The sequence below is a fragment of the Bos javanicus genome, chromosome 29, assembly GCF_032452875.1.
Source record: "Bos javanicus breed banteng chromosome 29, ARS-OSU_banteng_1.0, whole genome shotgun sequence".
Lineage (NCBI taxonomy): Eukaryota > Metazoa > Chordata > Mammalia > Artiodactyla > Bovidae > Bos > Bos javanicus.
In genome coordinates this window covers 34,963,237-34,985,986 of record NC_083896.1, presented here as the reverse complement: position 1 = coordinate 34,985,986, position 22,750 = coordinate 34,963,237, and the positions used below count along the sequence as shown (strand labels likewise).

The 22,750-nt window shown below is 46.5% G+C and overlaps 1 protein-coding gene across 6 annotated transcripts in view; it reads left to right on the top strand.

The window, feature by feature from the left end:
• Window positions 1–13,234, top strand: part of NTM (neurotrimin) — a 973,298-nt gene extending 960,064 nt beyond the window's left edge. For all 6 annotated transcript variants that reach the window (XM_061406452.1, XM_061406449.1, XM_061406453.1 and 3 more), the window contains one exon: window positions 1,038–13,234. In XM_061406452.1, coding sequence (XP_061262436.1) covers window positions 1,038–1,141 — 104 coding nt within the window. In that variant the 3' untranslated portion in view covers window positions 1,142–13,234. The remainder of the gene's footprint in view (window positions 1–1,037) is intronic.
• Window positions 13,235–22,750: the final 9,516 nt, after the last annotated feature.

Below are 22,750 nucleotides of genomic sequence, written 5' to 3'. Positions count from 1 at the left end.
GCAAAGAGCTGGACACGACTGAGCAGCTGAACAACAGCAACACAGTCCAGTGCAACAGAGGCTGCCAGAGCAAGTGCTGTCTGAGAAGACGCCTTGCTTCATTAGGCGCCTAATTCATTTGGGCATCCAGACGTGTGTGTACTGTTCATGAATCCTAACTACATTTGTCATTGGAGTTCATGGTCATGGGGCTCAGGGAGCCGAAAAGCTTAAATGATAGGGAAGCTGCTGGAGAGTGTTATGACCTCATAGTACCTTGCCTCCCAAATCTGGCTCCATCTCCAAGAGTCTCTGTGTGCAGGCCAGGCTGCTGTGTGGCTCTTAGAGAAAAGCGCCATCCATCTCCCCTCAACAGACACATGCCATGGCACGCTCTGCATCCCTCTGTCCCTGGAAATCTTCCTGTGTGCACAGCCAGAGGCCACCTGTCTCTTGGCTTGATCCCACCTCATGGCAGCTGGTTTTGACCTTCTCAGCCTGTGGAACTTGAGGGAGGTCTGATCTTAGCTGGTCTAGATGGGGGAGAGGCCAAGAGCAGTCCTGAAATACAGTGATTAACAGAAGCAATGCCAAGGCTGCGGCAGCATCTTCAGGGGTATGGTCAGTGTGTCCACCAAGTCCTTTCCTGCAGGACAGGTGGAGCAGCTGAAGGGCCACGTGGATGTTTGAGGCGGGCAGTACTCAGAGGGGTTGGACCATGATGTAGACAATATAGGGATTTCGCTTTACCGAAGCTCTGGGTAGGGTGTTCATGAATCCACCACCTTCTTCTTGAACCTGCCCCCTGAGCCAGGGCCTCAGCGTGTTCTGATGGCAGGGGAGTAGCGGCCACCTGCACACTGAAACCCACACCTCTCAGCCCCTCCCTGCACGGGCAGACTCCCCATCACCTAGCTGTGTCCTCGGGATCAGGCTGTGGAGGGTTCATTCCCCACGCAGTCCCAGTGTGTGGACCTGGGGCGCTGAAGGCTCCTGGCTGGAAAGGCGCCTCTGTGAGGCAGGGGGCCTGGCTCATGGCAGGTGTGTTCTGTCTGCAGGCCCTGGTGCCGTCAGCGAAGTGAGCAATGGGACATCGTCGAGGAGGGCGGGCTGCCTCTGGCTGCTACCTCTCCTGGTCTTGCACCTGCTCCTCAAATTTTGATGTGAGAGCCGCATCCCCAACGGGGAGGAGCCGCCACACCGCCAACACGTCAGCGATGGCAACCGACAGCAACAAGGCGAGCACCCCTGTTCTAAAGCAGACACGATCCCACCAAATTCAGACAACAGAGCCGAAGGGGACACAAATTCGAGGGAGGGGAACAAAGAATGCTCTGGGAAAACGAATTGAATGAGGACACTGGAAATCACCGTGCAGATACCTAGGTACAGCCGAGTTTTCTTTCTTTTTCCAAATGGGAAGAACGCCCGTGGCTCTGGACCCACCCGTAAACTGCATGGCGTGACCTCTGTTACCAGGCGGGCAGGGGCTCAGCCGCTCTGCCCACCACAGTGCCCCCCCACCAAGGAAAATTCTGGAGTTCGGCCACCCCAAATTCAACCATTCCATAGAGAAGAACTCAGAGGGAGGCGAGCGGGCCCGTTCCTGGACTGTGTCCCTATGTTGCGTGTGTGATGAAATGCAGCATCAAAAAGATAAATAAAAAGGAAAAAACAAGACAGCCTGACAGCTACAACAATCCCACAATCAACAGTCACAAAAGATATTCTTAAACGTTCTTTTTTTTTTTTCCATTTTACTACATGGACATCATGGATAATAAGGGATACTGATTCATTGTTAATTTTATTAATTATATTTTCTGATATGAGTCTAAAACTTAGTGCAAAAACAAGATAAAACTAAAAAAAAAAAAAAGTACACAGATGAAAGGGGTGAAGGGAAGTGTGTTTGTTAAAGGTTAGACGTGAATAGTGTACTTCTTACCTAGGTTTACAACTGGTGGACCACACACCAGGTACTGACCACCTGGTGAGGATTTGGCAAATCCACCAAAAAAAAAAAAGAAAAAACCACATACAATTTAACCAACATCTCCACCAGCGCTACAGATTTCTTCTTATTCTGTGCATTTAATGCAGACAATACTATGCTTCTACATGCTGTTTAGAAACGGAAGGGTGACCTGCACTGTATCTTGAGTTTGCTGACAATGCTTCTTTTGATGACATATATTATATAGTATATATATATACATATATTTTTTTTGTTAGAGTTCTAGCCATTTTCTTTCTCAGCAGGGTCCTTTCTCAAACATTACTGCATGCTGTATATGGCGTTAGCTGTGTGTTGCTCTTCTAAAAGATGATAGAGTTTACTGGTAATTGTGTAATCAGCTCCTGCCTTTTTATTTTCTTGGGTTATTCACATGTCAGAGACATTTCTAAAATGCGAAAAGAGAAACCAAACACTAACACCAGGCACAGCATCTTTTCCAGGGGCGGCTCTCGGACATGAGGGCTAACGCGGGAGGCCCGGCTTCTCCAGCAAGAGCCCCGGGTGTGGACAGACAGCAAGCAGCCGAACCAACTCCGCAGTCAGTAACCACTCGCTTTAGCCCGTCATGGGAATCTAGGATGCCTTTGTGACCACTGGAGAATCGAATCCTCTTGGTTTATTTTATTTAATTTCCCACCTTTGTGTGCGTGTGTATGAAAGAGAAGAAAAGGCAGTTTTTAGGTAAACTTTTCTTCGTCCCCCGAAGTCTGGGAACCAGAGGGGCCTCGGGGAGGGGTCCTGATGTGGTAAGGGAAGGTGGGATTGGGGGCTGGGAGGGAAGGGTTGTCTCTGACTTGACATTAAAAAGTGTTCCATGTCCCTCTTCACCTGGTGTGGTACCTCATTGTCAAGCAGGGGGTGTGGGGGAGCAGAGCCTGCCTGGCTCAGGCATGAAGGAGGGGTCGGGCTCCTGACTCAGGCTCTCTGGCCCCCTTGGGGGTGGAGTGGGGCTCCCTGTGGCGTGGGCTCTGACCACAGGCAGGGGTTCGGGAAAACACTCCTCCATTACAAGCAGGGGAGGTGAGGCTCTGGCGACTGCACCTCCAGTGTCTTCAGGAGGACCTGCTATGTCCACAGCTCCCCTGGTAACCCAGATGGCAAGTCCAGGGACAGCTTTCACATATGATTACTTCCGGGTGCAAAGTGCAGCCATCGCCCCCCCCCCCCAAACATCTGAAATATTGTGCGTGAGTATTGACAAATTGGCCAGTGTGTCGGGGACTTGCCATCCAAGCCTGCCTCCCAAACCTTGCCTCTAGCAACAAATTAAGAGAAAAGGTAGGTGTTAATGCAGAATAGTTTTCAGATAAGTCTAACCTGTTGTGATTCTGGGATTTCAATAAGCAGCTGGAGAGTCGCTGAAAGGCAGAAATGAGGTCGGAGCTGAACCATGCAGGGATTACTGTGCTGTGTCCTTGGGGGCCAGTCCCACCCGAGAGGAGGAAGTGTCGGAAAGCAGTCGTTTCATTTCCAGCAGCTCCTGGCAGCTTTGAGAAAAGCTTGTTGACTTCACGTTTCTTTTTTTAAAAAAAATTCTTTTCTTTTTTTCATATTCTTTCCCACTGGTTTATCACAGGATCTTCAACACAGTCCCGTGTGCTCTACAGTAGGACCTTGTCCTTTATCCATTCTAAATGTAACGTTTTTGCATCTCTTAACCCCAAATTCAGTCCGCCCTTCTCCCACCCATCCCGCGTCATGTTTCTTTGTGCCTTTTCTGACCTTCCACCTCCGCCAGCAGGTGTCAGATTCTCCAGCTTCTTCCTGGCAGCATGGTCTGAAAAAGTCTGACCAAGCCTTGCAGATCTGGGCTGCCCTGCAGTCATTCTACCCTATGTCTCAAAGCCGCTAAAGGCAAGGAGCTTGTCTCCTTCCAGTGAGAGTGGGTGAGATATACTAGCTTCCGTGTGACCAGAGCTTCTGTAGACACGGAGGACCAGAGGAATTCCATGCAGATTGTGCGTCACAGGAATAGTGCAGGAAAAAGGCAGATAATTTCCATACTTCTCAACTTGCACCCAGAACCGCTCTGAATAAAACGTACCAGGGCACTTTGCAGACAGTCTTCTCAGACCTTGCCGGGATGAAAGCACAGCATGACAGGTAACCTCCATGTGATTCAGAGCTTTCTCGTTCAGATTTACTAAGCATGATTTACTTCACGCATCACCATCCTCCCAAGAAGGATTCTATCTGTCGTGACCAGCTCTGTAAAGTGATACCGATGAAGAAGCTTTCATTTACCTAGTCACCATTTCCATAGCCCTTCCTATCTCGAGGCTCTTTAGAGCTGTGGTCATTCCCAAGCGTGTGTCTGATAGAACCAGCTTTGCCATGACCTCTGGCCTCAGCAGCTGGGAGAGCTCCCTGCCCTGCCTCCAGAGGGTTTCTTCTCTTCTTCTGTTTAGTGCAATGCACAAGTCGTGAACTGCTGAATTTCAGTCTTTTTTAAAGGGTGCCTACGAGGCAGGGCCTCCCGCCAGGCTCAGAGTTCAGTCCAGGAGGATGTGGTTTTGATAGGAGCTCATGGAGTGATTCCCTAGCTTCTCTTCTCAGGAAAGAAGCTTGGAAAGACAGTGCTCGCTACAGCAAGTAAAGAAGGATCCTGAATAGCCTGTGTGGGTGGTTTTCATGGTGCAGGTGCCAATGGATGCCCGTCACTGCCTGCCTGGATTTCAGACATACAGGACCCCTTTGGAACTCAAGTTGTGGTCATGTTTCAGGGTTCAGGCACCACCTTTAACTTTAGGTTGTCCTTTGGGGAAACCATGATTGTGGTTTTGCAGATTTTATCCTATAATAGTGTGTGTGTGTGTCGGAGGAGCTGCTAATAGTGGGGTTCGAACCCTAATCACTCTAACCACATGCTCGCAGAGAAACCCATTCATCTTCTTTCAACAGAATATCTGCTCCTTTCCAACCTCACAAGTGCGAGCTGCTCTTGAGTTCCTGCCGTGAACTCTCTCCCCATCAATGCTTCTGCACAATTGGTTTAGATGTCTAACGTGTTATAGAACTGGTCCAAGGATGTCCATCTGACAAATGGGATGTGCTGAGCTGGAGCTGTCTTTGCCATCGATGAGCCACAAATGCTTGCGTCTGTTGCTATGGATGGTGATAATGATGGTGATGATGAAACACAGTTATTGCTCTTCAGGCTGGAAAGAAGTTCACAAGTGAATGGACCCTGGAATCTGATGGAGGTCCAGGACACTTCACTGGACTGACCCTGCCTTTACCTTGTACCTCTGGACCCTGAGTTCAGAAGGGAAAACAGTCTCACTAATTAATCCCAAGAAGGTCCCTCTACTGTGTGGTTTGTTTAGTAAAAGTGTATCATCTGGGAACAGCAAATTGCTCCCAGTTTTTTTTTTTTTTAATTCTTATGAGGGTAAACATTTGAGGAACTTTTCATTAGAGCACAGAAGTCTCTGCAGATGGCTAGAAGTGGCTGAGGGGTGAGGTCTGCCCCATGAGCCTGCCAGCTGCCCTGATACTTGCTCACCAAGTGCATATGCTCATGGCAGTCACCAAACAGCTGAGACTCAAGAGTGTTTGTATCTGTGTAAGGCACTACTACTACCCCTCTCAAGCATTTTTTAATGTTTGTTTTTTTAAAAATATTTATTTGGTTCTGCTGGATCTTAGTTGCAGCAAGCACTCTCCTCTTACTGCAGCATATGAAATCTAGTTCCCTGACCAGAGATGGAACCCAGGCGCCCTGCATTGCAAGCACAGATTCTTAGCCACTGGACCACCAGGGAAGTCCCTTAACGTTTATTTTAAACCAAATCCCAGAACTAATTTGGTTGCGAGCTTACTCCTTGGGCTTTGAGGACATGAAAGCATCTCCTTCGTCATTCCCCTTGTGGCTGAGTCAGCCTGTCCAAGAGCATCGGTGCTCACCCCTCTCGGCTCTTACTTCCGGCCGTATTTCCAGGACTGCCCAGCTCTGTCTTCCTTCAAGACAATACGTGCAAGTCAATAGCGCTGTGATGTATGAGTAACAGAGCTCTGAGATCTCTGCCCCTTCATGCTCATGCACCTCCCACAACTCCCATCTTCTCCCATCAGGTCCATATCATGGGATGAGAGCCACCTGGCTTTCTGCAAAAAGACTACCCCTAATTCCTGAGCATTCCATGAAGGTCATTTCTTACAGTGTGTATCTGATGCGTTGGGGGCATGGACCTTTACGTAGGAAGCATGGTTTGGCTTTAGTTGTTTGCCTGTTGATTTTACCTCCAGGCAAGCCTGCAAATCACCTAGATACTTGCTTCTGGCATATTACATGAGTGTGTGAGTAGATTTCCATTCCTTAGGGCTCATTAACATTATTTGAAAATGAAGTATTCCTCTGTCAGAATATCTATTTGATTAGAACTTCCTAGAAGTATAAGTTGGCTATGGCTGTACACTTACCTGGCTTTCAATGAATCTGATTTTTGGAATTTCTGAATATCAGCATAGTATTCTGGGAAGGAACTGAATTGTTAATCAGTAGAACTAGGTTTTAGTTCAGATTCTAGCTAGGCTAGAATCCTTTAGTTAGGCTCCTTTTCTGTTTCCTATGTATGAGGTGTCATGATGGAAGATTGCTATTTTTTTTCCTCTCTTTGAAATAATCAAGTATTTTGGGATTTTAAAAAGATTTCTACAAGAAACATTTTTGGAAAGTTGCTTTTTTTATATATATAAATGACAATTGAAGGTGTGACTCTGGGCAATTTTATAGCCAGTGCATTGTCTTTGTTCCCAGAATGGCTTATAGGAAGGGAAAACATATCATCAGAGCTGCCAGTTTTGCAGACTTTTGAAGTGGTTCCTCAAGGAGAATTTGAGGGATGGACATCATAGCAGTTGGAAGGGAATGTTTTCTAATAAAAGACAGTGGCTTTTTCTGGGACGAGCAATGATGTTAGCCCCAAGCTGTTGTTCAGTTTTGTTTTCTATATGACACAAGAAAAACAAGGGGGAAATAAACTGCCAGATATCTTAAAGTCTGCAGAAGGAAACTATATTGGGACTAGACAAAACTCTCAGAGTTCCCACTAAGTGTGTGTGTGTGTGTGTGCGTGCATGCGTAAGTACCTGTGCACGTGTGTGGTGTTTACTGTAATTACTTAATTCTTCAAAACAGATGACATCTGTTATTCCCAAGATTCATCTTTAAAATAGCAGGAAATAATAATGAAAAGAAGGTCTCCAGATAAGGTTTTTAATGATCACATCACATCCTCCTGAACAAGTATTCTCCTCAGGAGAAAACATTGGTGTGGATCTCATTTGAAATATTTGTGTGTCATGGGCTCAATTCTTCATTCGCCATGCTCCCTACACCTTTCTTCTCACACCCTAGACCTTCTGTTTCATTTTCAAATTCTCTGAGAGGAGCAGGAGGATGTAAAGGCAGCAGGCCCAGCTCGGACCAAGCTTCTTTTGGTTGTGGAGTTGAAGAGAGGGCCAGGTGGGGTCACACCTCTTGTGCTCTGTCAAGGGAAGGGAGAGCACTGGCTCACGTGTGGGCGAGGGGGTCCTTGTGTTCCCTGGGGAGGACGGAGGAGACAGCGAAGGAGAGTGCAATCAGTGATCCAACCTATCACCAGTCCCAGCTATTGCCACGTCATTCCCTTCACTCACACCCACAGTTCTCATCTGTACTGGACCACTCGGAAAGGGAGGCAGGCAGGAACTGAAACGTATGGCAATAGACATCATCTGTTAAATACAGAATCTTTTCTCTAAATGCCCATGTTATGTTTAAAACATGAGAATTATGGAAATGAAAAGATGAAATAGAGAAGAAATCCAAAAGGCTAAAGTTATCCTTTCTGTACATGGGAAGAAGTCTACCTGTACAGATGGCAGGCGTGTTCCGTGCTGCTGACGGGAATCCTGGGGAGCAGAGGTGAGGCCCCGCCTCCCGGCTCCCCCAGCACAGTGAGCTCCGCTCCTCCACAGGCTCTTGATGACATACAATCAGGGTTTGCATATTTAAAGTGGCATGCGGATTGCTTGTCAATTTCCCCTCACTTTTTTGAGGAATGGGTATAGGTGGAGTAAATAGAATATGACACAGGCAGACAAAAGATGCCTTCCGGTCCAGACACAGCCTCTGGTTTGCTGTGGGATGCACAGCGGGTCATCGTACCTTCCAGGGCCTTGATTTTCCAAGCGGGAAAATGAACGTTGGCCGAGCTGCTGTCAGGAGTCATCGCGAGGTCTGAAATCCTCAGCCTCCTTCTGTATCCTCACATGGCTCACATCTGTTTCCAGAATTAAGACAAGGCCACGTTTGAAGCCAAGACAGAACCTTTGGACCGCCATCAGGCAGCCGTCAGCCTCGTGGTGCTGTATAGGAAACACCCCTTCACCACTCACTGGGGAAGGACCTCCTTCTTTTGGGATGATATGAGATGGGAAGAATGCCTGCCATTCTCATACTTTCAGTTGTGAGGCTACTTTCTGAAAGTCAGAAGACAAAACACAGAGGTGCTCTCAAGAGAAGAAACCCCAAAAAGGTATGAGTGTTCAAAATGCTCTAGAGAGTTTTGGATGCTGTGTGAGCTATTTCAAACGCACCAGTGAACTCCTTGTTTAAAAAAAACCCTACTGTGGGGCTTCCTGGTGTTCCAGGGGTTAAGACTCCCCCTTCCAATGCAGGACATGTGGGTTCCATCCCTGGTCGGGGAGCCAGGATCCCACTTGCCTCATGACCAAAAAACCAAAACAGAAGCGATACTGTAACAAATTCAACGGAGACTTTAAAAATGGCCCACATCAAGGAAACCTTTAAAAAAGAAAGCCTGCTATCACCTTGGATTTACTTCTAAGTTGCTTAAATTTCTCAAATATACTTGAGAAGAGTTGTGTTCAACATGCTTTGACATGTAACGAAGTAAACAATTAAAAAGAAAAGCAAAACCCGAGCCCCTTCTGGAATGACCCAGGGAGCTGTCCATAGGTTAGATCCAGTTCTTTAGGAATGGGGACGCAAAGGCACTGGGCTCTGACTGCTCCAGCTCTTTACTTCCAGACTTTCTGCTTCTCCTCAGTATAGGTCTGACCGCTGTAGGGAAAGGCAAACCTGCTTGTGTTGTTATTTGTAACAGGGAGTGATTTTGTGATTTTGGCTCTTCCTTTACACCTAACAGCTCATAGCCCACAGTAAGCCAAGGAAATTAAATCGACGCTGTTTTGTTGTGGCGGTTGTTTTCTGTGAGGCCTAAGGTAGTCAGAACATTTTACTCAAAAAGAGCTTGCTTAATTCACCAAACACTTGCATGTTAGGGTTCCAAAATGTCAGTATAGTTCATTCCTCTCGTTGGCATTTCTTCCCCATGTTCTGGGTAGGGGATGCCTTCCTCCAAGGGTAAAACATCATCTACTAAGCATGCGATTGAGCCAATGTAAGCACAGCACGTGTGTGAGAGGGTCAGGCAAACCATTTGCCCAGCGCTGGCTCCGAACAAGGAAATCAATATTCCGTAGTGTAATTCACTAGTCAGAAGTAATCGCCCTCGATCACAGTGGCGCAAGGGCAGTAAATTCATTACAACCTGTTTGCTGCCACTTCTCTCACAAACCTCAACACCACTGTTTTACAAATACTTCAGACACCCTGGCCTCCTGATCATTTTTGCATTAATATATGTCTTTTTTCACAGCCACATATAGAATCATTTTTCCAAAACGTTGGCACACTCAGAGCATCTATATTAATGCCTCATCATTCCTTGTCTTCAAAAGTATAAAAGAATAATCAGTCAGGCAGAGTCCAGGGCATAGGATGATCTGAGCACCAGGACACTGGGGATCAGACTGGAATTTGTGAATAGAAGCTCGGTCTGTTTCCATTAACAGATATAGCAGTGTTGAGGTGCATCCCTGAACCTTTGATGAAAAAGTCTTTCCAACTAAATAACCCATCCCCCCTGGATCACCCACAACTCTTTTAGTAGCATTTTTCTATGTATTTCCCTCTATCACCTGTTCTTTTCCCCATTTGCTTCTTCCGGTGCAGCCCACCTTTGCAGTAAAAACCTAAGAAGTAAGCTATCTGCTGCTGCTGCTGCTGCTAAGTCACATCAGTCATGTCCGACTCTGTGCGACCCCATAGACAGCAGCCCACCAGGCTCCTCCGTCCATGGGAGTTTCCAGGCAAGAGTACTGGAGTGGGTCGCCAGTGCCTTCTCCGTGCTATCTGAGGAGGATCAGTTTCAAAAATCAGAAAGTGCGCTGTCCACAGTGTTGTACTAAGACCCCTTTGTTTACACTAGGGGTTCAAAGAAAGAAATGTGATCAGTCTGGGCAACGCCCCCGGGAGAGTGCATTAGGTGTTCCTTGCCCTGACGTACGTACACATCAGCCCAGATCATTGCCAAGGGCTCCGCTGGCCTCTGAGGCTGTTCTGAGTGGTAAGTTGCACCAGTGCATCCCAGTCACTAGGTTAACAGGAAAGTTGTCTATGCTCAGGCTCTTTTATTCAGCCTCAGCCACCTAATGAATAACCCAGATTAGCCACATGAACAGAGCAAAGAACTCCAAGTTCCATCATTTCAAAAGTTCCTTGAGGAATGATGTCAGCAACATGGCGGATAAGACATATTTGTCTTATCTCCCCGTCTCCAGGACAACAGCTCAGCACCTATCCATGGAAAAACCTTCCTGCATGAAGCTATATGCCCAGGGCCTTGGAGGGGACTTGCCCACTTATGCATTGCGTGTTAGGCACATAGATCTCAGTCCTGGCTGTGGGCCCAGCGGTGGTCTGTGAATTTGGCCCAGTGTCTCTCAGCTGAGGAAACTTGAGCTTTAGCATCATGAGAAAGCCAAAGGGAGGTGTCACAGCTAGACTTTGCAGAATCAAGAGAAGGCATATAAGCTGAGGAATTCTGCCCCATGAGAGAGCAAAGAGCATGGGACAGTCATATCTGCAGAAGGTCTTAGCTTCAGTGTGCATAGCAGGGCCAGGCATTTCTCTCCCAGAGTCACTCAGTAAAGACAGGAGAAGTGACTGCCACTTTAAATGTGAAGTTAGCAATGCAAAGCTTCAAGGGATGTGAAAAATCAACACACATGACCCCCCTAAATGATCATGATAATGCTCCAGCGACCCACCACCAACACATGCAATCTGCAATCTTCCCAATAATTCAAATAACTGTTTTAAGGAAGCTGCTCACATTGGGTTTGGCGACAATTTTTTGGATATGACAGCAAAAACACAAGCAAGAAAAGCAAGTGTAAATAAGGGAGATGATGTTCCAAAGCTAAAAATCTGCAAAAAAAATTGTCAGCACTATATATAAAATAGATAACCAACAAAGACCTAGTGTATAGCACAGGAAATTATATTCAATACTTTATAATAATCTAGAAGGGAAATCTGAAAAGGAATATATATATGTATATATATTTTTTTCATATACATACATATAACTGGATCATACTTGAAACTCACATGACATTTAATCAACTATACTTCAACAGAAGAAAGAAAGAATCAACAAAATGAAAATGTAGCTTACAGAATAGGAGAAAACATTGCAAACCATGTCTCTGATAAGGCTTTAAAATATATTAGGAATATATACAACTCAATCACAGACAAAAATTACCTGATTTTTTAAAATGAGAAGAGGGACCAAGTAGACATTTTTACAAAGAAGACATACAAATGGCCAACATGTACATGCAAATATGCTCAGTATAATTGATCATCTGGGAAATGCAAATGAAACCCACACTGAGAATCACCTCACACACGTTAGGATGGGTGTTATCAAAAGTGAAGAGAACAAGTGTGGGCAAGGATGTGGGGAGAGGAAACCCTTGTGATCTGTTGGGGGGAATATAAACTGGTGCAGTCACAATGAAATAACAGCATGGGGGTTCCTCAAAAAATTGGAAATGTAACTACATACAGTCCTGCAGTAGCATTGTTGGCATACTTCCAGAGGAACGAAATCAGGATGTTGAAGACACGTCCGTACCACTATGTCCATCACAGTGTTATTCACAATGGCCAAGACATGGAAACAACCGCAGTGTTCTGCTGTGGCTGAATGGATGAAAAATGATGTGATAATGCATATTGTATATATATCATATATGTGCTGTGCTTAGTCACTCAGTTATGTCTGACTCTCTGCGACCCCATGGATGGACTGTAGCCCACCAGGCCCCTCTGTCCATAGGAGTCTCCAGGCAAGAATACTGGAGTGGGTTGCCACGCCTTCCTCCAGAGGATCTTCCCAACCCAGGGATCAAACCCAGGTCTCCTGCATTGCAGGAGGATTCTTTACTGTCTGAGCCATCAGGGAAGTCCATATGCTATATATGCAATGTATAATATATAGTGTGTTTGTATAAATATGTGTGTATATATAATATATATTTATATACAATTCACCACTTGAAATAAGAAAATCCAGTCATCTGTGACACCATGATTGGACCTTGAGGGCATTGTGCTAAGCCAAGGGACTTCCCCTGTGGTCCAGTGGTCAAGACTCTGAGGTCCCAATGCAGAGACCCAGGTTCAGTCCCTGGTCAGGGAACTAGATCCCACATGCCACAGCTAACTGTTCGCATGCCACAACTAAAGATCCTACCTAAGACCCAGCACAGTCAAATTAAGTAAATAAATAAATATGAAAAAATATGTTAAGTGAAATAAGTCAGCAGAGAAAGACAAATACTGTACAATGGCACCTAAATGCGGAATCTAACAAAGCCTAACTCACACTAACGGAGAGTAAAACGGTGGCTTCCAGGTGCCGGTGGGCGAGATAAAGGGGGTGTTGGTCAAAGGGACAGGCTCCCAGTTTGGGGGAGGATGGATACACGAATGTATAGCTGAGTCCCTTAGCTGTTCACTTGGAACTATCACGACATTGTTAACCAGTTATATCCCAATACAGAATAAAAAGTTTTTAGTTTTTTTTTTTTTTTTTTGAAGTACAAACCCCCAGAGATAATATAATCAGCAAGTTTGGGGAGTTTAATGCACAGTGTGGTGACTGTAAGTAACAATACTGTCTTTTGTACTTGATTCTTCATCAGAGTCTTATACTTGAAAGTTGGAAATTGTGTGACATGACGGAGGTGCTAACTAACCTTATTGTGGTCCTCATTTGGTAATAGATAAGTGTAACCCATTATCACAGTGTAATCCCTAAATTTACACGTTGTTATTTGTCAATTATAGCTCAATAAAGCTGGGGACTGGGACTTCCCTGGTGGTCCAGCGGTTAGGATTTCACCTTCCCGCGCAGGGCGTGAAGGTTTAATCCTTGGTCGGGGAGCTAAGGTCACATATGCCCTGTGGCCGGATAAACCAAAACATAAACAGAAGCAATATTGTAACAAATCCAATAAAGACTTTTAAAAATGGTCCACATTTTTAAAAAAGGCTATCTTTGCCTTAGAGCAGAAATCAGCAAACAAACAAAATTAAATTAAATTTTAAAAAATTAAAAACTGTGCGTGTTCCTTAAGGGAAGGAGAAGGTCATATTAAAGTCCAGATGCCCAGTCGCTCTGTGGTTCCTGGTGTGAGAGACAACCAGCGCAGGCTCAGTGAAAGTTTCCACTTCCACCCTTACATCCCATGAGAACTTACCCTTCAGAACTTTAGGTCTCTGCAGAGAGTTGAAAGAGGAATTCAGCAGACGTTTGTTTTTCTTACAGAATCTAAGTTTATGTAACGACTTCTTTCAGTCCCATTGTTTTCCTTACATTTCTGAATCATGTTATCTTCTTTCTGGTGCACGTGTTCCTGAAAGTAAACAAGCACCTCTCTAGAAATCAATGCACTGCCTCAGTGAAAAGCAGTTACATTGGAACTGGGTAAGAAACCCATGTATACACTGCCTCATTGTTTATTCAGGACCTAATATGTTCCTGTGGAGAAGGCAATGGCGCCCCACTCCAGTACTCTTGCCTGGAAAATCCCATGGACAGAGGAGCCTGGTGGGCTGCAGTCCACGGGGTCGATAGAGTCGGACACAACTGAGTGACGTCACTTTCACTTTTCACTTTTCACTTTCATGCATTGGAGAAGGAAATGGCAACCCACTCCAGTGTTCTTGCCTGGAGAATCCCAGGGATGGGAAGCCTGGTGGGCTGCCGTCTATGGGGTCGCACAGAGTCAGACACAACTAAAGCGACTCGGCAGCAGAGGCAGCAATATGTTCCTGACACTGTGCTAGGTGTTGGGGATGCAATGAAGTGCAGCTGAAGCCATTCCTGCTCTGGAGATGTTTCCAGTCTGGTGGGTGAGAGAGTCAATAATAACGTTATTATACACATACACATACACACACAGCACCCAGCATTTCACAACCCATGGTAGCTTTCAATTCACTTTATTTCGTGGATTCGGACAACCCACCTTTGGGGCACTTCTCTGACTCTGATTTTCAGATCCCTGTGTTCAGGCATAAGGAGGCACAGGGTCACTAGAGGTGAAGCCAGGATGGTAACCCAGGGGCCTGACACTGGAATCTGCACCTTCCGTCTCTGAGCTGTCCGAGCTTCCACGAATACCGCTTGAATTCAGTGCTGAGATTCATGTTGAACTTTTTGAAGATGTGGCATGCACTGAGTGGCATGTCATAGTTTAGCTGGCATCTTTTCCTTTCTTGTGGTACATAAACTGACAAATGAGCGGATGGGCACAGGAGGAGCAGCGTCTCTGCTCTAGTCCTTGCCCCCAGGAGAGCAGCACACACATGTAGCACGCTGAGTACTGAGGTCTATACAGCTGTTTTTATTACCATCATTTGGACTTCCCAGGTGGCATTAGTGGTAAAGAACCCACCTGCCGATGCAGGAGATGTGAGAGACACAGGTTTGATGCCTGGGTCTGGAAGATCCCCTGGAGGAGGGCATGGCAACTCACTCCAGTATTCTTGCTTGGAGAATTCCATGGACAGATGGAGCCGGGTGGGGTACAGACCATGGAGTTGCAAAAATTTGGATACAATTTGGCATGAAAGCACTCACATAATTAATTATACATTAATTTATTTAACAAAAAAGAACTTAAGGGCAAGTTATATTAGAGTACCCCTCTTGGTTTAACATTTCCTGATGACTATGAAGAATTTTTATACCCAAATATTTCTTCCAAAATGCTATCGTGAGATTTTTTTAAGGCATTAAATTGATGCCATTTCCCATCTTTCTAGATGGTTTGATCTAGATGGCCTTAATTTAAGCCACCATGATTATTATTCTCCATGAGTCACACCTCTAAACACAGCCTGATGTTTTCTTGTGTGAAAACGAAATCCCCACCAGGTGCAGGTAACGCTCTCGTTTCTATTTGTTGGTATGTATTTTATTCATTATTTTAAGTGGCTGATTTGGACTGGACATTTGGGGGTTTGCAGCATACTGGGAATAACCTGCCGGGAAAATCCTGCACTAGTCATAGTATTGAAAATAAAAATCATTTATTCTTTGCAGTTTACAAAGTCCTTTCACATACTCTGTCTTATCAAATCTTATTTAAAGCTCTCCATCACTATGGAAGGGAGACCAGCCTTTCACACTCTGCACATTCTTCATTGCTTGCGTCTCTCTCAGACCACCCTTTGGGCTCTGAAATGCCTACTTTGGACCCAAAGACGTGAATTAGCCAAGGAGATATCAAGGGTCTCAACAAATGGGGAATTGCCTTCTTAGGTGGGAATGAGCCCTTGATCACAGATAACCACCACTAACACGTGTTCCATGACCCTACCTACAAATACCAGTTCAGTTCAGTCACTCAGTCGTGTCTGACTCTTTATGACCCCATGGACTGCAGCACGCCAGGCCTCCCTGTCCATCGCCAACTCCCAGAGTTTACTCAAACTGATGTCCATTGAGTCAGTTATGCCATCTAACCATCTCATCCTCTGTCGTCCCCTTCTCCTCCCACCCTCAATCTTTCCCAGCATCAGGCTCTTTTCAAATGAGCCAGCTCTTTGCATCAGGTGGACAAAGTATTGTAGTTTCAGCTTCAACATCAGTTTCCTTTAGGATGGACTGGTTGGATCTCCTTGCAGTCCAAGGGACTCTCAAGAGTCTTCTCCAATACCACAGTTAGAGAACATCAATTCTTTGGCTCTCAGCTTTCTTTATAGTTCAACTCTCACATCCATACATGACTACTGCAAAAACCATAGCCTTGACTAGACTGACCTTTGTTGTCAAAGTAATGTCTCTGCTTTTTAGTATGTTGTCTAGGTTGGTCATAATTTTTCTTCCAAGGGGTAAGCATCTTTTAATTTCATGGCTTTAGTCACCGTCTGCAGTGATTTTGGAGCCCCCCCCCCAAATAAAGTCTGCCACTGTTTCCACTGTTTCCCCATCTATTTGCCATGAATTGATGGGACCAGATGCCATGATCTTTGTTTTCTGAATGCTGAGCTTTAAGCCAACTTTTTCACTCTCCTCTTTCACTTTCATCGAGAAGCTCTTTAGTTCTTCTTCACTTTCTGCCATAAGGGTGGTGTCATCTGCATATCTGAGGTTATTGATATTTCTCCCAGCAATCTTGATTCCAGCTTGTGTTTCTTCCAGTCCAGCGTTTCTCATGATGTACTCTGCATATAAATTAAATAAACAGGGTGACAATATACAGCATTGACGTACTCTTTTCCTATTTGGAACCAGTCTGTTGTTCCATGTCCAGTTCTAACTGTTGCTTCCTGACGAACCAGGGGCTTAGAGAAGATCCACAGGGCAGAGCTTGAGTGGCAGGGACCCCTGAGCCAGGGACATCTGTGACAAGCTCTCTCTATGTACCCCCGGATGTCACGCACAGACACACACGTGTTCTCTGTGTGCTAGGACACACTGAGGTTGGGAACATTGTATACTTCAGAGCAGATTAGACCTTCCATCTGGGCCCTAGAAATCCAGGCCCACTTCCCTGACCAAGTCTGTGGTTTCCTCGCCTCTATGCAAGAAATGCACAGTCGAGCTGTGGATGGAGCACGCTGCCTGCATGGCTTCTGCTGGGCCCTGTGTTTTTCTGCAACAGAGATGCTAAAACAATCTCACCATTCAAGTCCATGTGTGGCCCTGTTCTTGGAGATTCCAGGCCAACCCAGGTGCAGTAAAAAGCTTCGGGCTTTGGAAAATTCCTTTAAATAACCTCAGGATCTCTGAGAACTAAAGCTCAGAGCAAGATGATACTGCCAATCCTTACTCTTCCCGCTCACCATCTTCCAGGGACCCGAGAGGACTTTCTCAGACATCCCCCTCTGCTAAGATGAGAACTAGCGCGGGTGTGGCTAGAACACATCCTCTGTGGTGAAGCAGGCTCTGCTGATCCAGAGCAGGTGTCTAAGCCCCATGGATATGATGTGGGGACCAGCCCTTTATGTTAAACAGGATTAGCAGCCCAGCCATTAACAGAACTATAATGCCAGAGGCTCTAAGACCCTCCGGGAGCCCAGGACCTCTGGGAGATTTTACCTTCCATTCCATTTAAATCCAAGAGGCTTTAACCCCGCCGGCAGCTCGGGAGTTACTGCGGAGGCTTAGGGAGAAGCTGTTATGAAAAGCCAAGGTTGTTGCTAAGCAAAGGGAGTCTGGTGGAGGCAACTGACGGAGTCAAAGCAACACCTGGTTAAACTGAAATTGACAGGAGAGCTCCTCTCTGCTCTGAGCTGCTTTTGTGAGGGTTAGAGTTCCATCCGCCTAATACTAAAAAGGCAGTAAGCACAGAGAAGCTTGGTTCCTCTAGACACGTGTGTCCCCTACAGCATGGACATGGTGAGATATATGACAAACTGGGGGGTCATCCTGGGGAGTCAGGGTGTGGGAGGCCCCCAGCCCACGCTCACCATTCCAGGCTATCCTGGGTTGAGCAGAGGTGGGCTGCACAGAGAGGGCAGACCCTGTACTATAACATCCTCCGCCAGCCTCATCTGGAGAAAGGAAAGTGCAGGACAAATGGCTTCTACCTGGTCGGTGAGAGGGCAGGGCCTCAGGCATCTAGGGTGGAGGTGGTTTCGCATCTGGGAGCCTGGACCAGGTGGTCAGCAGGCCTTGCTTTCCCCTCGGAGCCGCAGTGCGGTCTCAGGAGATCTGGGAGTCTGCTCACGGTCCAGATCTCAAGGTAGTCTCCTCATTACACCACTGATACACAGCAGAGATTTATTTTAAAGATAATGTAGTTCAAAAGGACACATGTACCCCAATGCTTATTGCACCACTACTCACAATAGCCAAGTCATGGAAGCAACCTAGATGTTTGCATCAATGGTCCATCGATGTCTATCAATGAATATAGAAGATGTGGTACATATACACAATGGAATACCACTCAGGCATAAAAATAACAAAATAATGTCATTTGCTGCAACATGGATGGGCCTACAGATTAGGTGAAGTAGGTCAGACAGAGAAAGACAAATAACATATGATATTGCTTATATGTGAAATCTAAAAATATGCAAATGAGCTTACTTACAAAGCAAAAACAGAGTCACAGACTTAGAGAAGAAACTTACAGTTACTAGGGAGGAACAGCAAGGGGTGAGGGATAACTGGGGAGTTTGGGATGGACACGTATGCACTACTATATAGTAAGGCAGATAACCAGCAGGGACCTACTGTATAGCACAGGGAAGATGTATAGATGCACGTGTGTGTAAAACTGCATCACTTAGCTGTGCACCTGAAATTCACACTACATTGTAATCAACTCTACTCCCATGTTAAATACAGATGAAAAAGAATAAAAGATAGCAGAGTGTCAGGATAGCCCAAATGGTGTTGCACAGATTCTAAGGAGGGCGGGTATTTAAAGGAGACTGGGACTGTAGTGGAGAGATGGTGGTTGGAAGGGCCCGGGCATTCCATTGAGTCAAGGCAGGACAACAAGAATATAAGGCCTTCCAGCAGGGAACCCACACGTGGGAAACTCCAAGGTGAAAATGAACAGCAGAGTTAGATCTTTTTGGAGTGAGAAGAGACAAGAGATGGCTGAACCTGAGCATTTCTCAATTTTTTCCTTCTCCGAATGCGCTTCCGCAAAGGCGACAGAGAGAGGACGAGGACACAGAGATGAATGCACTCAGCTTACTGCTGCGAAACTTTGACTGCAAACACAGCTGTGACCTCTGCCCTGGAGCTGGGCCAGCTGTCCTGTGGGTCATGGTCCAATTGGCTGCTGCTTAAAGGCTCACTACCCTGACTGCTGGAAAAGCTAGTTCCTGCTTTCTTCCTTTGGCAGAACTTGCCTCTCTTCTCCTGATTAGAGTAGTAAGTTCTAATGGAATGAAAATATAATGGAAACTAACACAAAATAGGAAAGAGAGTGTGCCATTCTAAGACATTGTGCTTTAATCAGACCCTGGTGCCCCAGGAAACAAATCCATTCTATCTGCTATTCAGGGACAAGAAGAGCCTCCAGTCAACAGGACCTGGCCTGGGCCACTGTGCTCTGCCAGGCCTTGGGTGCCTAGCTTGAGTATCTTCTTTCTGTCCCTCTGAACCAAGCTCCTTCCTTCTCTCCCATGCTCTGCACCCAGAAGGCTGGCCTTGACTGCTGGCCTTAGTGATGAGCCCTGCTGCCCAGTTCTAGGCTAGAAGTGGCTCCTGGGGCCACCTGGAGGAATCCAGAAGGGAGAGGAGGGAGTGGTTGGGGTTTTCATTCCTGGGCCCCTTCCCACTGGCTGCGGTTGGTACAGACTAAGTGCCTCCATGAATTCAGGCCTCAGCTCCCACCTGGCAGCCGTCTCCATGGTGACAGATCTACCCAAATTCTCATAAGCACTCCACGCCCTTGACCTTTCAGGCTGAAGGATTGCCGGAGCTTCCCACTGTCCCTGGGGCTGTGATGTCTCTCCATCCCCTAAGGCTTTTCCTTAATGCCAAACATGTGACTCTATCTGAGTCCTTATTTAATCTCTCTTCAGCCTCCCCCTTTTGGACTTGTTTCCTGCTTCTTCCAAAACTCCTGGATGATCCAGACACCCCAGCCTGACTGTGGAGGGTCCCAGGAAGCTCCACGTAGAGTGGCTGGGTGTCCAAGCGCAGCAGAGGCATTCAGGGGCCATGTGGCATCCAGCACAGAAGTGCTTCCACATTTCAGCAGCCGCAGTCATCACACAGGTGCGTGCTGGCTGCCATCAGCCCCGTCCTGAGCATTAACTGCACTTGTCTCATTTTTCACATAAAGAAACCAAGACTCAGGAAGGCTCAGGAAGGTCAAATGAAATGGCCCATTATAATTTTCCTGTCTGCGAGGGTTTGGGGTTACAGCTCACGAATCCTTTCAGGATGGTGAATGCCACATTCTATATATAAAATCATGACATATAAAGGAAACATGTAAGAAATTCTTTCTAAAGGGTCAGAACCCTGAGTGCATTTATGTCCTTTACCTGTGATTTTTTTTTTTTTTTTATCACCAACTCAATGAATTTAGTTTCTCTGCTCCCTGGGAAGAGACTGTATGATAACAGAGACCTTACCTAATTCTTTGTTTTGGTACAATGTCTAACATGTTTTGGGCATTTAATGAATGTCTATTAATAGCATCTATCCACAGGGGCTCAGTGCTCAATGTGGTCGCTTGCTGCTTCATATGTGGACATATAATACAAAATAAGAGGTTCACTTTCTTCCAGGTGAAATCATGGGTCAGTCTTCAAGAGGACTCTCGGAGGCTGTCGCCCAGCTCTCCACGCTGGGCAGTAGTGGGCTCCAGCTGTGACCATCCGGGTGGTGTTGCTCACAGACACCCCTGCATAGGTGCCTAGCGGGCCCTTCCCAGGGGCTACCAGGCTGGCAGCACCACCTCCTGTCCAGTCTAACCCCTTACCCTTTCTGTGCACACAGCCGGGCAGGAGGAAGTGGGTGGGAAATGGAAACATACTCAGTAGAGAATAACAGCCAAGGGCTGGGAGGCTGAGCGCTCACTCCTCTCGAGTCGAAAGCAGAAGGATGCGACCTTTTGAGGGCGGTCCTGTGTGCCTTCCTCCCCAACACAGGAACAGACGCTGAACCTCTGTCGTGTTTCAGGCAGTGTATTAGGTGCTAAGGATGCAGGAATACGTATAAACATAAAAAGACAACATAGAGATGAATTCCAACCATGAGGAGACTTCTGTTTAAAAAGGATGAAAACTGGGACTTCTCTGGCAGTCCAGTGGTTAAGACTCCAGCCTTCCACTGCAGGGGGCCCAGGTTGGATCCCTGGTCAGGGAAATCCCCGCATGACACACCACATGGCTTAAAAAAAAAAAAAAAAAAAGATGAAAACTAGAAAACAGTCCCATGATTGGTGGCTAATTCCTTCCTATATTCTGAGAGCACCTACTTATTTCAGGAGCCTGGGATATGAACAAGAGAGCTTTGGATGCTTGCTTTCTGGCAGTGAACTAGAGTTAACCATTAGCTCTAAAAAAAAAAAAAAAAAATCAGATGGTTATTTAAATACCCTAGTACCCAAGGCATCAGGTTCTGATAAGCTTAGATGAGTCACTATAGAGAGAGCACTTTGAAGAGTGCCTGTGTAGAGAGGAAGCGATACATGAGGGTCACAAGGAGAGGTACAGAGTGAAATGAGAGAAACCGGGGGCCTAACCTGCTCCTGGGGATCAGAAAAGGCCTCTTAGAGGAAATGTCCTGTAAACGTGGGTCGGGGTTAGGCTGGGAGAGTGCCCCCAGGCAGAGAAATCGGCACGAGCAGACACTGTGGAGCAAAGAGCTCGGGACAGGCCGGTTGGGACGCAGGTGAGAAGAAGGGGGTGATGAGGGAGGAAGCTGCCTCCACCCTCAGGGAGCAGACCAAGCACAGCCCTGCCAGCTGGGCGGGTGGTGGGCTAGAGTCCAGTCCAGACAGCAGGGTCCAGCCAGTCTCCCTGGAGCGCTCCCTTCCCTCTGCCTCCTCTGTGTCCAACTCACGGAGAACAAGGTCCCAGAGGCCCAGAGAATTGAAAGACCTCACAGTGGAGAATCCAGGACTGTCATTTCTGTGATGCTGGATGGGAGGGATTCATACTGTGGGGACTGGCATGATCTCTCAGGGACTCACCCAAAGCACTTCTTAGGTGTCTAAGGGAGACCACCCAATATTTTTCAGGGTACATTTTTGAATTGATCCCAAGTAGCTGACACTACCTCAACCAAGAAGGAAAAAATGAACATGTACATTTCATTTCAATGGTAGACCTCTTCCAAAAGCTTTTAGGATAATCCTGATCCAGGAAACTCGTTTCAGGAGACTGCACTAGGTAAGGACCTGCACGTTTAGCCCTGGTGGAGTAACAGATTTATTCTCCCACCTTATGATCTGGGCCACAAACTGAATACAGGAGCCCAGATTTCACTCCCTGCACGACAAAACCAAGGCAGCAGGGAACAGCCGTCCTTAGAGAAAGGAAACAAAAGAATTCAGTCAACAATCGCCCCAGATCTCTGCTCAGAAAGAGTTCCCAGGCTTCAGTACAGGGAGCAGAGACCAGCATGGGGCTGGCAGTCTCCTGACACAGCTGGAATTCACAGGCAGAGCATGGAGAGAAGAAAGCAGCCCAGGCCCCCTGAGGGGTCTTCAACTGAGCAGGTATGTGCCTGGCACACCCAGAGCCCCAGAAAAGCCTCTGGCATGGATTAGGCAGAGGAAATGACCACACAGCGCCCAGGGATGGGGAGCCTCCAGGCCTACCGGACAGCGTAGAAAATCCTCCTAACACAGAGCTGCCTTGAAAAAATAAGTGTCTGTTGCTTAACACTCAAA